General features: G+C 35.5%; 2 protein-coding genes across 2 annotated transcripts; one reads left to right on the top strand and one right to left on the bottom strand.

Moving 5' to 3' along the window:
* Nucleotides 1–4,344: 4,344 nt before the first annotated feature.
* LOC108192584 (putative phospholipid:diacylglycerol acyltransferase 2) lies at nt 4,345–7,779 on the top strand. The gene is made up of 6 exons (XM_064080128.1): nt 4,345–5,133; nt 5,222–5,444; nt 5,553–5,836; nt 5,966–6,302; nt 6,688–6,953; nt 7,059–7,779. The coding sequence occupies exons 1-6, from the start codon at nt 4,625–4,627 to the stop codon at nt 7,537–7,539; spliced, it is 2,100 nt and encodes a 699-aa protein (XP_063936198.1). The 5' UTR covers nt 4,345–4,624; the 3' UTR covers nt 7,540–7,779.
* A 251-nt stretch (nt 7,780–8,030) lies between these two features.
* LOC108192374 (aspartic proteinase 36) lies at nt 8,031–12,676 on the bottom strand. The gene is made up of 10 exons (XM_064080129.1): nt 12,260–12,676; nt 11,852–11,981; nt 11,519–11,769; nt 11,203–11,430; nt 10,067–10,229; nt 9,826–9,899; nt 9,626–9,722; nt 8,998–9,058; nt 8,812–8,883; nt 8,031–8,726 (listed from the first exon to the last, which is right to left on the bottom strand). Exons 1-10 carry the CDS (start codon nt 12,505–12,507, stop codon nt 8,557–8,559), a joined length of 1,494 nt encoding a protein of 497 aa, XP_063936199.1. The 5' UTR covers nt 12,508–12,676; the 3' UTR covers nt 8,031–8,556.
* Between the last annotated feature and the right edge of the window lie 297 nt (nt 12,677–12,973).

Here is a 12,973-nt window from a genome sequence, read left to right on the forward strand (position 1 = left end):
TAACTTGATTTATCATGTAAGGTCTCGTGGTTAACAAGGTGAAAACAAAATCCACTCTAAAAATTTAAATTTAGTTAAATTTAACTAAATTTAACTAAATTTAAAAAATTTTAAATTTAAAAATTTTAAATTTAAATTTTAAATTTAAAAATTTTAAATTTTTGAATTTTTTTTCAAACAAAAATATATAATCAATAATGTAATTTCATAAAAAATAATAATTTTTATCACATGATTAAAGTTTTTGAAAATATGTGTTAAAAATTAAAGTATATTCAACTGAAAACGGGATCAAAACATAAAGCGTAACTTATTAACTCTCCATCTGGTGAATTTAAAAAAAAAAAAAAAAAACTCTCCATCTGGTAGTGCAAGACTGCAAGTCATATATTAAGTAATGAGTTGAAGAGTTATCAAAAGATGGTTAAAACTTGCACTAAAATACCCTGTTAAAGAGTCATTAAGTAATGGTGAAAAAAATCTTAGTAATTCAGGATTCCATTAAAATACTAATGGAGTGGTTTTTCTTAGCATTCCTTATATTTTAGTTTAAGATTTTAAAGAGTCATTTATTAATCCCTGAACGAGAAAAAAAAGCTGGACTGGGAGGAGAGCAATCGTTCAGCTTAGTTGGTAACGTGAGATTCATCTAGACGAAACGCATACCTTCTCAAAAATAAAGCTGGATGGTTGGTCGATCTCAGTGATAATAATTTAAAAAAAAAAAATTATGTGAAACGGGATGTACCTCATACATATAATGATGTAGTATTTTTTTAGTATGTAGTATTTTTTCCAACGCAAAAGAAACTGTTTAACACTTTTTATTTCTAAAATATAATAAAAGTTAATTATTATTATTACATATACACACACATATTAGTACATTGATAAATAATAAATACTAATCTTTAACCTTTCGCACGGGCGGATATATAGTTCGCAATATATTATTTATAATTTAAATTTTAACATTGTTTTGTTGTGTCAAAGAAAGTGTATGTTAAAGATAAAATAAATGAAGTGGAGAGCAATGAGAAGGGCATGTGGTAGTCTGTGGCTCTGTGCAAGTGCAGAGCTATTATATAGTAAGGGGCCGTTTGGGTGAGCTTAAAATAAGTGCTTATTGCTTAAAATAAATAAGTGTAGTAGAAGTTAGAAGCAAGATAAGACTTATAAGTGATTAAAGTGTTTGGGAAATAAGTAGAAGTCCGGAAACAAAAGTTAGCATTCCTAGCTTTTTATAAGTGCTTCTTGACTTTTTACACAAACAGTATGAATAAGTGCTTATAACTTATAAGCCGAGAAGTCCGGCTTATTATGGGTTGCCAAACACCCACTAAGTAACAAAACGAAAGACACAATAAAAAACAGCAGTCCCGACCGTTAAATTCCAAGTCCCATGCCGTTTTAGCAAAATCACCTTCACCAGTTGCCTGCTGGCAGTCTGCTACTGCAACTCCACAAACCAAACTGTCCTCCTGCATTATTAAATCCTAAAAGAAAAGCGTCGTCATTATACCATCCACACCCCCATTCTTCTTCTCTCATTTCTCTATCATGCGGTCAAAAATATATTAAGGTTGTGTTCACTTGGAGTGAATGGAATGGAGGGAGAATGGAATGAATTTTGTACTCTAAAATGGTGTTGATCAAAGAAAATGTATATAATTTTCATTCCTTCAATCATTCCAACCTTACTATTTCAACTATAACTCTAACCTACATGTTTTGGAAGGAATGCTCATTCCATTTCAACATCATGTTTCTTCACAATCTTTCTCACAAAAAAATTAACTACATTCACATTTTGTCATCATTATCTCATATACTTTCTTCTTTCTCATTAAAACTTTTATATAATTTTTCATTCCATTCTCCCCTCATTCCATTCCATGAAATGAACACAGCTTAAGAATTTAATATGTCCATCGCTTATTAATTATAGGACAGAGAAATGACCTGTCCAGTGGGTAAAAAGTGCCGAGCAAGTTACATTTAGTATTTTTTAATCGTTAGAGCATCTCCAAGGCTAATATCTAAACTCATTAGCTATAATGCTTATCTAAATGGATTATACAAAAATTTTGCTAACAGTAAAGGTTTTCACTTCAATGGTGTTATCTATAATTATTATAAGCTAAACTTATACCTAATTGCTTTTTTGGATCAACAAATCTATTGAATGATACTTTGTTATTTATAATTTTTTTGCTAAAGGGTGATGGTTGGAGTGCAACTTTTTTTGCATACTATCTAAAAGGGCCAACTAGATGACACATAGGATGACTCATAAGATTTTTAGCTAACAGTTCTTAACCTTGGAGATGCTCTTAGATGGGCTATAAACTTGATCGCTGAAAATAGTGGCCTGACGTACATATGCCAAGAATAAGGACCCAATATATATAGCGGCAAGTATATCATCACTACTACTAGATTCTATATTTAATTCTTGATAATTTGTAATCGAGCTTTTCTGTCACTTCTAGTCCGGATCATAGAAGCAATTTGCTAAACAAAATTATTTGGAATTTATCAACCGAAAGGATATATAAAAAGTATAACAACTTGAATTTCACAAAAATTGTCATATATAACAATAACATGATTGTCAGTAATAAACTCACAAATTCTGGAAAATTCTATACAATGCTAGTGAAACATTTTTACAAGGATGGTAGTAATAAATTACTTGGAACTTGATAATCGTTAAAATATGCGAAATTGTTTTTAACATCTACAAGATCTAATACGATAAGATCAAGTTTTAGATGTAGGATTAATTAGTTTCATTTTATATAGTTATTTAATTTCTAAATATGCATGATAATCCATCAAACCAACAGAAACCAACATACAATAAGTAGAGTTAGGTCGCCGATCTATTTTTAACAGGATGGATATTAGATTGAGTTGTTAAAATCTGTCCAAAAAAAAGAAAAAAAGATTGAGTTGTTAAAATGTTGTCGGCCAACCGATCCGTGTAGGGCTGTAATTCGAGTCGAGCCGGGCGAGTTTCGAACCGAGCCTAATTCGAGCCAAGTTTATTCGAGCCGAGTCGAGCCGGCTCGGTTAACTAATCGAGCCCAAATCTTTGTCCGAACTCGACTCAGTTAATTTCACGAGTCGAGTCGAGTCGGCTCGTTTAGCTAAACGAGCCGGTTTTAACGAGTCGAGCGAGCCAGCTCGTATAATTTTACACTTAATCGAGCCCAAACCTCTACCCGAACTCGGCTCGTTTAATTTCACGAGTCGATTCGAGCCGTCTCGTTTAATTAAACGAGCCGAAACCTTTACCCGAACTCGGCTCGTTTAACGAGTCGAGCCGAGTCGAGCCAATTTAAACGAGTTCGAGCCGGGTGAGCTCGCGAGCCGCCCCAGCTCTAGATCCGTGTTTTCAACCATCTTATTGTGTCTGGCTGTGGATTGTTTTCTTCCATCGCAATAAGATTCTGGTCCACTTCGACCACTTGGGATTCTGTGTTTTTTCGTAGTGTGTGCTCTCCAAGAATTATTGATGTTCTATTTATATTCACCCATGTCCAGAATATGAACAAAATTCCCCATAATTCACTGTAACAATCTCAGGAAAACAGCAAAGAAAGATCACAGACATACACAAAAGATTACGTACAAAGATACCCATATAAAAAAGGTGAAAGCTTCTTCACTTATATATGGGTGTCCATTTTCACGACCACATCAACCGATTAGGTCCGATTTCTGTAACACTGCTTTTTGGGCATAATGAAACCAGTTGTTTTCTTCTTTCTCTTTTTTTTACGAAGAACGAAGAATTTATCATATCATTCTTGAACGACAATCAACTAAATTACACTCTCACCATGTTTTAGAGAAAACGCCTAATATGTCATGTATGGAGCAGAAATGCATGGAAGATCACAGCTGATATTAAGTCCAAAATAAAAAATACAACTTTATACTTTTTTATTCTAAAGTAATAGTAACTCGTTTTTCACGTATTCTGAAGTGTAAAATGATATAAATAAAAATAAAAAGAATTTTTTTTTTTAATTTTTTTCACTAAATAAAAATATAAATGTTAAATTTTTATTCAGAAAAAGAAAATTTAGAAATAATATATAAAGATATATTAATTTTTTGGAAGGAAGATATATTAATTTGACATCTCAAATAATTTATAAAATATTAAAATTGACTGGTATTTTGCATGCATAATACGACAGGTGTCTTGCATGGAGACAAAAGTGCCGAAGTAATTAGCATTTGATTTTGTATCCACTGTATTTATTTCTTCACTGTAACTCTATATAACTTGCCAAGAACAAGTTGATTTATCTTTCTGATGATGTTTCTCTGTATGTTCACTTTACTCTTATGTTCTCATATTTTAATGCTTACCCCATCTGACAACTCCATACTTTGTTCTTACCCACGTGAGATTGCATTTAGCACCACATATATCTTACACCTTTACCTGTTTACTCACCTATATTACATCAGTTTCTCCTACATTTATTGTCCTGCCTTGCTGTTCAACTTCATTCTCTAGACTTTTTCCATCTTCAATTCATGTTTAAGTTCTTGATGTTGTCCAGTGTAAAATTTGATCTTTCTTGATTGCAGTTTTATTACTGTAATGAATAGTTCTAAGTTGAAAGGGAATCTTTGCATTGCCATGCTTTCATTTGCTTCATTGCTTAGATTCCTAAGAATATGCATATTTGAGCATTTAAAGTGTTGTTCTCTGTTGGGTTGTAAATCATATGGAACCCCTGAAAAGAAACAATCTCCTGATGAGAAAGTGTTTCAAGAGATTAAAAAGAGTAGGAACAAGAGGCAGAAGCCCATGGGATGGAAATGTGTTGACAATTGTTGTTGGATTGTTGGATATTTGTGTACTACTTCATGGCTACTCTTGTTTCTGTTATACATTGTTCCTGTTAGTTTGCCTGGTCTTAAAGGCCCTGAAATTCCCGGGGCACGGCTTAAGCGAGAAGGTTTGGTTGCGAACCACCCCGTGGTTTTGGTGCCTGGCATAATCACAGGCGGCCTTGAGCTTTGGGAGGGCAAGCCTTGTGCTGAACCTTTGTTTCGTAAGCGTCTTTGGGGAGGTTGGGGCAGTGGCTTCACTGATATCTTTAGAAGGTTATCTTTTGTTGATATATCAGATGATATTTTGTCTTTACTGAATTGGTTTATGGTGACTAATCTTTGATCTTAATGTTGATTGCAGGCCGGTGTGTTGGATGGATCATCTCTCTTTGCATTATGAAACCGGCCTGGATCCACCAGGAATCCGAGTCCGTCCTGCTCCAGGATTAGTAGCAGCAGACTATTTTGCGCCTGGTTATTTTGTGTGGGCTATTCTGATTGAAAATTTAGCGCAAATTGGCTACGAGGATAGAAATATGTATATGGCTGCATATGACTGGAGGCTTTCTTTCCAGAATACAGAGGTATTAACGTCTCAGAGTACATTACAAGGAGTATAAAGCTTATATTAGCATTTTTGCATTGTTATATATATAAAATTGTTCTCTCAATTATATGCTGGAATCGAGCAGGTCAGGGACCGATCTCTTAGTAGATTGAAGGGCCAAATTGAGATAATGTATGCAACAAATGGAGATAAGAAAGTCGTCGTCTTTCCCCATTCAATGGGCGCGGTTTATTTCCTCCACTTCCTTAAATGGGTGGAGTTACCTGCTCCAGTGGGAGGGGGAGGAGGTTCTGGTTGGTGTGCCAAGTACATCAAAGCAATAGTGAATATTGGGCCAACATTTCTTGGTGTTCCTAAGGCCTTCGCTACTATCTTGTCTGCGGAGGGGAAGGATATATCTCTCATCAGGTCAGTGTCTAATCTGTCCGGGGTTGAACTTGTTTCTTTTTTTTAGTAAATATTATTTTGTTTTAAAGAAACAAAATATTTGGATAATTCTGATAGTGAGTGAATTCCACAATTCATTTGAGCTTGCAGAGCAATGGCGGCTGGTCTCTTAGAATCTGAATTTCTTGGACTTCAGACTATAGAACATGTGATGAGGGTATCGCGAACATGGGACTCCATTGTCTCATTGTTACCGAAAGGAGGAGAGACTGTTTGGGGGAACTTGGATTGGTCTCCGGAGGAAGGGTACAACTGTGAATCGGAAGAGAAGAGACAATTGCAAGCATTGTCAAAAGAAAATAATACCAGGAGCAGTACTGATAAGAGCCTATTTCAAGTAAAACACCACAAGAAATATGGAAGAATCATTTCGTTTGGGAAGGAAGCATCAGAAGTAGTTTCTTCACAGCTTCCTACCTTTTCAAAGGTACATTTGTTAACTTGTGTCATGTATACTCATAATCTTTCAAACCATACTGATAATGCATCTATGATTCTGGAGCAAACTATCAGAATACTTTATACAGGAATAAGAAAAACAAATTTATACATACCTGGTACAGGCTTGGTAATTCATGTTAAGGGGTCTGCCACTGCAACTGACAGTTTATCATGCATTGGACAAGAATTTTCCTGGTTAATTTTTTCTTTTAAAAAATAGCTTAAGCTTACGCTGAATATTAAGATTCCATGCGAAACATATGGCTCATTCTCTCTTCAAATAATATGGAATATAAATAAATGGATAGAAATATTGCTGCGGAACTTCTTAGTCATATTACTCAGTGGTCTAGACCTTCAATTGATGACAGGACTTTATGCATTCAAGTACCTCCGCCAATTCCAGCACATCACGTGGAGAATTCTGGACAGAATACGATGACATGAGCCGAGAAAACTTTCAGAAAATTGCAGAAAACAAAGTATACACAACTACAGATCTCCTAGATCTTCTTCGATACGTGGCTCCCAAAATGATGCAACGTGCCGAGGCTCATTATTCCCATGGTATAGCTGAGAATCTTGAAGATCCAAAATATAATCATCACAAATATTGGTCAAATCCACTTGAGACAATGTAAGTATTTTAGCCTGGAAAATTGCAGTTATAAATTCCAATATCTTTCTGTTTCTGCAGAATCCTATAAACATTTGACTAGCCCGAAAAACATCTCTACTTCAGGTTACCTGATGCTCCTGACATGGAGACTTACTGTATGTATGGTGTGGGAATTCCTACTGAGAGATCATATGTGTACAAGATGTCACCTTCTGATAGGCGTAAAGGCATTCCTTTCCGAATAGACAACTCTGCAGATGGAAGCGATAGCTGCTTAAGGGGCGGAGTATACTTTGTGGACGGTGATGAGAGCGTCCCAGTTTTGAGCAGTGGTTTTATGTGTGCCAAAGGGTGGAGGGGAAAAACCAGGTTCAATCCATCAGGGAGCGCCACATATGTAAGGGAATACCGTCACAAGCCACCATCAAGTATGTTGGAGGGGAGGGGTCTGGAGAGTGCTGGTCACGTCGACATCATGGGAAATGTGGCCTTGATTGAAGATGTGCTTCGTATTGCTGCTGGTGCAACTGGTTCCGAGTTGGGGGGTGATAGAATACATTCGGATCTTTTGAAGATGTGCAACAGAGTAAACGTGCCCTTGTGAATGCAACGAGGAATGAATTTACAAGACCAGAATCAAGTGTTCTGAAGCAAAAGCCTGGTTCTAATTAAACTGAGTTTGATCATCAAGGTTTTTGGATTATGCAAGTTATGTGACAGCTGCTGCAGCAACTGAACCTTTTCTAACCCCTTGAGTTTGTCTTAGGAATGCAATGCTCTTTCTGTAATCAAATAATTAAGAGTTTCTGTCTCAGGGTTGAAATTTAAGAGTATATTTCATCAAGCAGTGAGCATCTGATCAAGTGTTACTAGTGCTTACCTAGCTGCTCTGAAAAAAACACTTGTGCTGGTAGATAAACATGCCGAATGTGAAGCAAACTCTGAACAATACATAAAATTTTGTTTTATTCCTATGACAGCACGTGATATAATTCAATATCAAAAGAATTGGAGTGAGTTCCCTTGCACCTGTTGAATATCAAATGTCTCAAATGATCGCCGTGAATTTTTCACTATGTCAAGGGATGTAAGCATTTTATGATCTTTTGCTTCGTTAACAATGAAAAGCTGAGTATAAGAGACCCAGTTGCCTGGCACCAGGCTTGGAGATTAATTAATCCTTCATCTAATGCTCCTACTGCTTGTCCTTCGTAAGAATGGAATGATGAAAGAAATGGAAATTATAAACATTTTTTTCCAACCACCCTCAGATACAGTAAAATTTTCATTCCATTCTATCCAATAGAAGCAACCAAAGATTAGTGCTGTAACGAAATGAATGTCAACTTCATACTTGATATACTGATAGCCAATGCTTGTATATTTCTGTAAAATTGCCAGTGAACTGTAATGTACTTGTAACTTGTAAGTGTCGATACAAGAGAAGCCCATCTGTGTTTCTCATCAGTTTGATGTACATTTCCCCTCAAATTTAGAATGCTATTGGTCTTGGACTGGAAGCAGGTACCCAAGTTAATAAGATTATTGGATGGCAAGGCACACCTAATATTCAAGGAATAAAGAATGGGGTTCTGGATAGCTTCTGAACTTGCAACTGCTGTTACAAACATGAGAGACTGAAATGTACTGATATGTGCAAGATGACAAATAATATGCTAAGGGTAATTGGCCTTAAAAATACATCCCGTTGCGAACTGCTTCCACTAACTGTGTTGAAAACCCCACTTCTCTTGGGCCTTCGAGCTGTTGATACATTAACTGGCATTGAACCTGATAAGTATTCAGATGCATAGAAAAATTATGATTCACGTTCAATGTGGATACAAACAGGACAAAGCTATTTGTTAAAACATACAGTCATAGTCAGCCCATCCAATCCTCTGGCCACCAAGATCATAAACAATGATCTTGTCTTTCAGAAAAAGGTCTTCACACCGAGTAAGAAAAAAAACAAGGATTAACTGCATTAGTATGATCAAGAGTTATGAGGTCTTTGTGTTTTAAGAAACATACATAAATTTCTAACATGCCAAGTGCATACCTCCTATAATTGTAGTTCCGTTCATCTTCTGGAAGCCAATGCACCATGCTGTAGCACCATCCTGCATGATGCCACATCATGAGTTTCAGTCTAATGTGCTTAATATGAATTATCCATCTATAAGAAAAAGAAATTAAAAACTATATAAGAACAAATTGATGCCTATTCTGATAGCAACAGTATCGGTTAAGCTCATAATATGAGCTATTCATCTATAATTTTTCGTTCATTAACTAATAATCTATTGTCTTAGAAAGATCATTAGTTTCAATTCAGTATCCTGACTGCAACACGGGAGTTTGGACAGCAGACACAGCTGAAGTTCCGCATCATTGCCTCTTCAAAAAGATGCGTAACTTTTTCGATGTATTTGATTTGTAAGTATAGAGGGAGGGGAATATAAAAAATCAGACACCAGACCTCTAGGCCACTCCTGATTTTTCGAAAATGATGATCTTTTAAGGATGGGTCAACAATTTTATGTGTATGATAGATATTAAAAAGTATCTTTGCAGTGAAGAAAATAAGGATAAACACGGCAGCAAAAGGGATGCCCCATTTTATACAATACTGAAATCTTATTCAAATGGCACTCTTAACAATTAATGTAAATTTAAGATGAACTTACTGCGGAATTTTGCTGCAGAAGATAGTCTTCAGGTTTTAGAACGAATGGTGCACCGCCATAAAAGTTAAAATTAACCGTGGGAAATATTTCAGAAACACTGAAATCAAAATGTTGCACATTTTCAGATTGAGAAGCAAACAGAACAGAGTCTCAAATTTAGAAGATAATTTGTTTATATAATGTCAAATGTGAGGAAGAACCTTCCGGTGATAAAATAGCATTGGCTTCCTTTAGAAACGACAGGGGTTGCAGATTGTGAAACAGCTTCTGTTATCTTCATGTGGCAGATATAAAAATGAAAAAATCAGTATTAATTATAATTCACATAAAAGCAAAAATAAATTACTGTATAGTTGTCAAACATGTAATAACAAGTGCGCGCATGCATTACATTTCCACAAACACATGCACACACATATTGAGAAACTATTTACTACTTACGGCATCAACAAATGGATCATATGCTTCCTCTACAAGGTATGCTAGTGTTGTTCCTGAATCAATTATGGTACCTCCATCATCTGATGTCGCAAAAACGGATGAATCAATTAGTAATTTCTTCCCATCGACAGATATGCTCTGCAAATTTATATTATAGTGTGGCCTGAAAATTAAAATAAACAGAATTAGATGCTATGTTAAAATTAAGATATGCAGAATATTATTTCAATATACACTGTGCATATGAGCTGTGAAAAGAAGAGAAGGGAAACATTGAAAGTATTGTAATTTATCTCCCCTACTCGCGCTCACTGAGTTTTTACTTATCAGAAAGTATAAGCAGAGAAAATAAGTATCAAAATTTTCTTCCCTTCTCCCTTGTTTTCCACTAGGCCATAGCTATTAGATTCCTACAAAGTTGAACTATTCTCAATGAAGTTATATTGCCCATTCGATATCTTCAAGACATATATTTCGAATCCCAGAAAAAACTGTAAAAAGATGTTGGAGGTAATAGGTTGCAATGTGGCACATAGAGGAAGACCTCTGTACTGTGTTACCAACAATACTGATATAATGATATGCAAAGTTAGGGGTGCTAATAGTAAGGCATGACTATAGATCCTAGAATCCGAAGAATGGAAATTAGGATTTATACTATATTATCAAATCACATAAAGGAAAGCATGAAAAGAAAGGTGAACTTAGTTTCTTCCAGGAAATTATGTAGCTTCAGACATATGATTACACAGACAAGCATTTATTTGGTTGTAACAAGCTTTAAGAGCACTGATGCAGATATTTTTAGAAACAAATATGCATGGTGATCTAATGGTAAAGAATTACCGACATCTAAGAGGAAAACCTAATTTGTGAAAAAAGGTAGTGTGAGGATCTACAGCTATTTTGGGGGAGCCAAGTCCAGTATGCACCAATTTCTTTGTATAAATTATCTATGCAATCATATTTTTAAGCCAATCCCTAGTATCAAAGCTTGTATCATGTTACAATTGACAACTATGTAAACTTGATTAAGACTTTCTATTATCATACATAAACCAGATTATGAAGCTCTACAAGTTCCCAAATCGAAAATTGTACAATAATCAAGTGAAATGACAGTATAATAGACATACTGTGACGGGACAAGTGGAGTATAAACAAGATTTGGTTCCACAATCTGACCAAAAACTAAAATTCCACCACCAGTTTCACCTCCCTTCAGACAGTGAGAGAAAGCGTCTGGAGTTATCCCCTGGGAAGAAAGTTGTGAGACAATAGACAAGCTCTGCTGTCCAAAACCAAATATCCCATCAACTGCTCTGTCTGGCTTTGATAAGTCTCCAGTCTGTGACGTGCTACAACTATTACAAGATGCAAGCATGGAAACAAAGATTAATCCACACAGCTTGCAGATAAAACCTTCATTAACGCGAGGGATCTCTAGCTTACCCAAAGACAACATTCGCTGAAGTGTTTGAAGTTGGCGAATCCCTAACAATTGTGTCAAGATGCATTATGTCTGACACATAAAAACCTGAAGCCCCACTTCCGTCTCCATACTGGAACGAATAAATGCATTGATCATCCTCTCTAGAACAGTAAGAATCAGAAGTTTGCGCTCCAAGTGCACATCTATCGTCTGAACACGAGATCAAAGAAGCTGTCGATGAAGACGAAGGATCAAAGGGTTCAAGATCAATCTGAAGAAAAAAGGCATAAAAAATGAAAACATACAAAAAAACAAGGAATTTAAAAGGAATACTCAAAAAACAAGGAACCTACTTGGAGTCCACTTGATTTGGGGCAACCATCACAGGTTTTGCAACCGACCCACAACACATCACTTCCTGTATCTATCTGCACATAGAATTCTTTTGGGGGAGAACCCAACTGAACTCTGGTAAAATAAAGCCTATAAAGAAGCACACTTACATATTAGTAAAAAATAATATTTCGAGACATATTAAAGCCAATCTACAACTTGAAGACATCAAAAGAAACAAGAGAAACAAAACATAAATCCAAGATGACAACAATTTGTATGTCATTTTCAAGAACTGGATGAATTTTTGTAATCTGCAATAAATAAAACAAATGAACGTGGAACAATCTGATATGACATAATTAATAGTTACATGCATGAGCAAAATAACAAAAAAATCGAGAAAGAAAAGAAGAAAAAGTACGTACCCAACAAGGTAGGGATCATAAGTCCCTTGGACGGGGAAATCGATGATATGATCATCGGAGGATTTCAAGATTCTGCCATGCCTGGCCATGTCACGTGCCCTCAGTTTACTTATTTCCACCCAATCATTTCTGGGAAAGCCTCTCTCCAATCTCAGGCTTGCCGGGAATCCGCTGCTGATCACCAACAAGCCCAAGAAGAAGCCCAACATCGCCGCCGGCATGTCGATATATCTCTTGTTTCTCCACATTCAACCAACGTAACTAACCAAAACCAAATTTTTATATCTGTGTGTGTGTGTGTGTGTTTGTATAATTAGAAACAAGAAGCTAAGTAGAGAGATCAAGACATGAGAGGGAGGGAAGGGACTTTGAGATCTTGTTGAGACAGGGAAGGGACTTTGTCTGGGACTGGGAGGGAGAAACGGAAACTACAATGTTTCAAAGTTGAATGTCACGCTTTTACTTTGGTTTTTTCACTTTTCCCACTTATCATCATTTTTAATACTTTTAATATATGTTAATTAATTGTTTTTATCTGATTTTAAAACATCTAATATCAATAATAACTTATCATTTTTAATTAATTTAAACTAAAGTATAATAATATACCTTCTAAATTAAATAATATTTGTAATATAAATTTAATATGTTATTCACCCAATTCGAATATTATGTATCGTATTACTCCCTTCGTGTCGTTCATTTCTATACAGC

The sequence above is a fragment of the Daucus carota genome, chromosome 6, assembly GCF_001625215.2.
Source record: "Daucus carota subsp. sativus chromosome 6, DH1 v3.0, whole genome shotgun sequence".
NCBI classification, from domain to species: Eukaryota; Viridiplantae; Streptophyta; class Magnoliopsida; order Apiales; family Apiaceae; genus Daucus; species Daucus carota.

Excerpts from the sequence above, each read along its gene's own strand:
- LOC108192584 (XM_064080128.1), top strand. The coding sequence starts at position 4,625 with ATGAATAGTTCTAAGTTGAAAGGGAATCTTTGCATTGCCATGCTTTCA. Across the intron at positions 5,445-5,552 it reads TTTCTTTCCAGAATACAGAG|GTCAGGGACCGATCTCTTAG; the intron begins GTATTAACGTCT and ends GGAATCGAGCAG. Across the intron at positions 5,837-5,965 it reads AAGGATATATCTCTCATCAG|AGCAATGGCGGCTGGTCTCT; the intron begins GTCAGTGTCTAA and ends TTGAGCTTGCAG.
- LOC108192374 (XM_064080129.1), bottom strand. The coding sequence starts at position 12,507 with ATGTGGAGAAACAAGAGATATATCGACATGCCGGCGGCGATGTTGGGC. Across the intron at positions 11,982-12,259 it reads TATGATCCCTACCTTGTTGG|GCTTTATTTTACCAGAGTTC; the intron begins GTACGTACTTTT and ends GCTTCTTTATAG. Across the intron at positions 8,884-8,997 it reads CGGAACTACAATTATAGGAG|ACCTTTTTCTGAAAGACAAG; the intron begins GTATGCACTTGG and ends CTCGGTGTGAAG.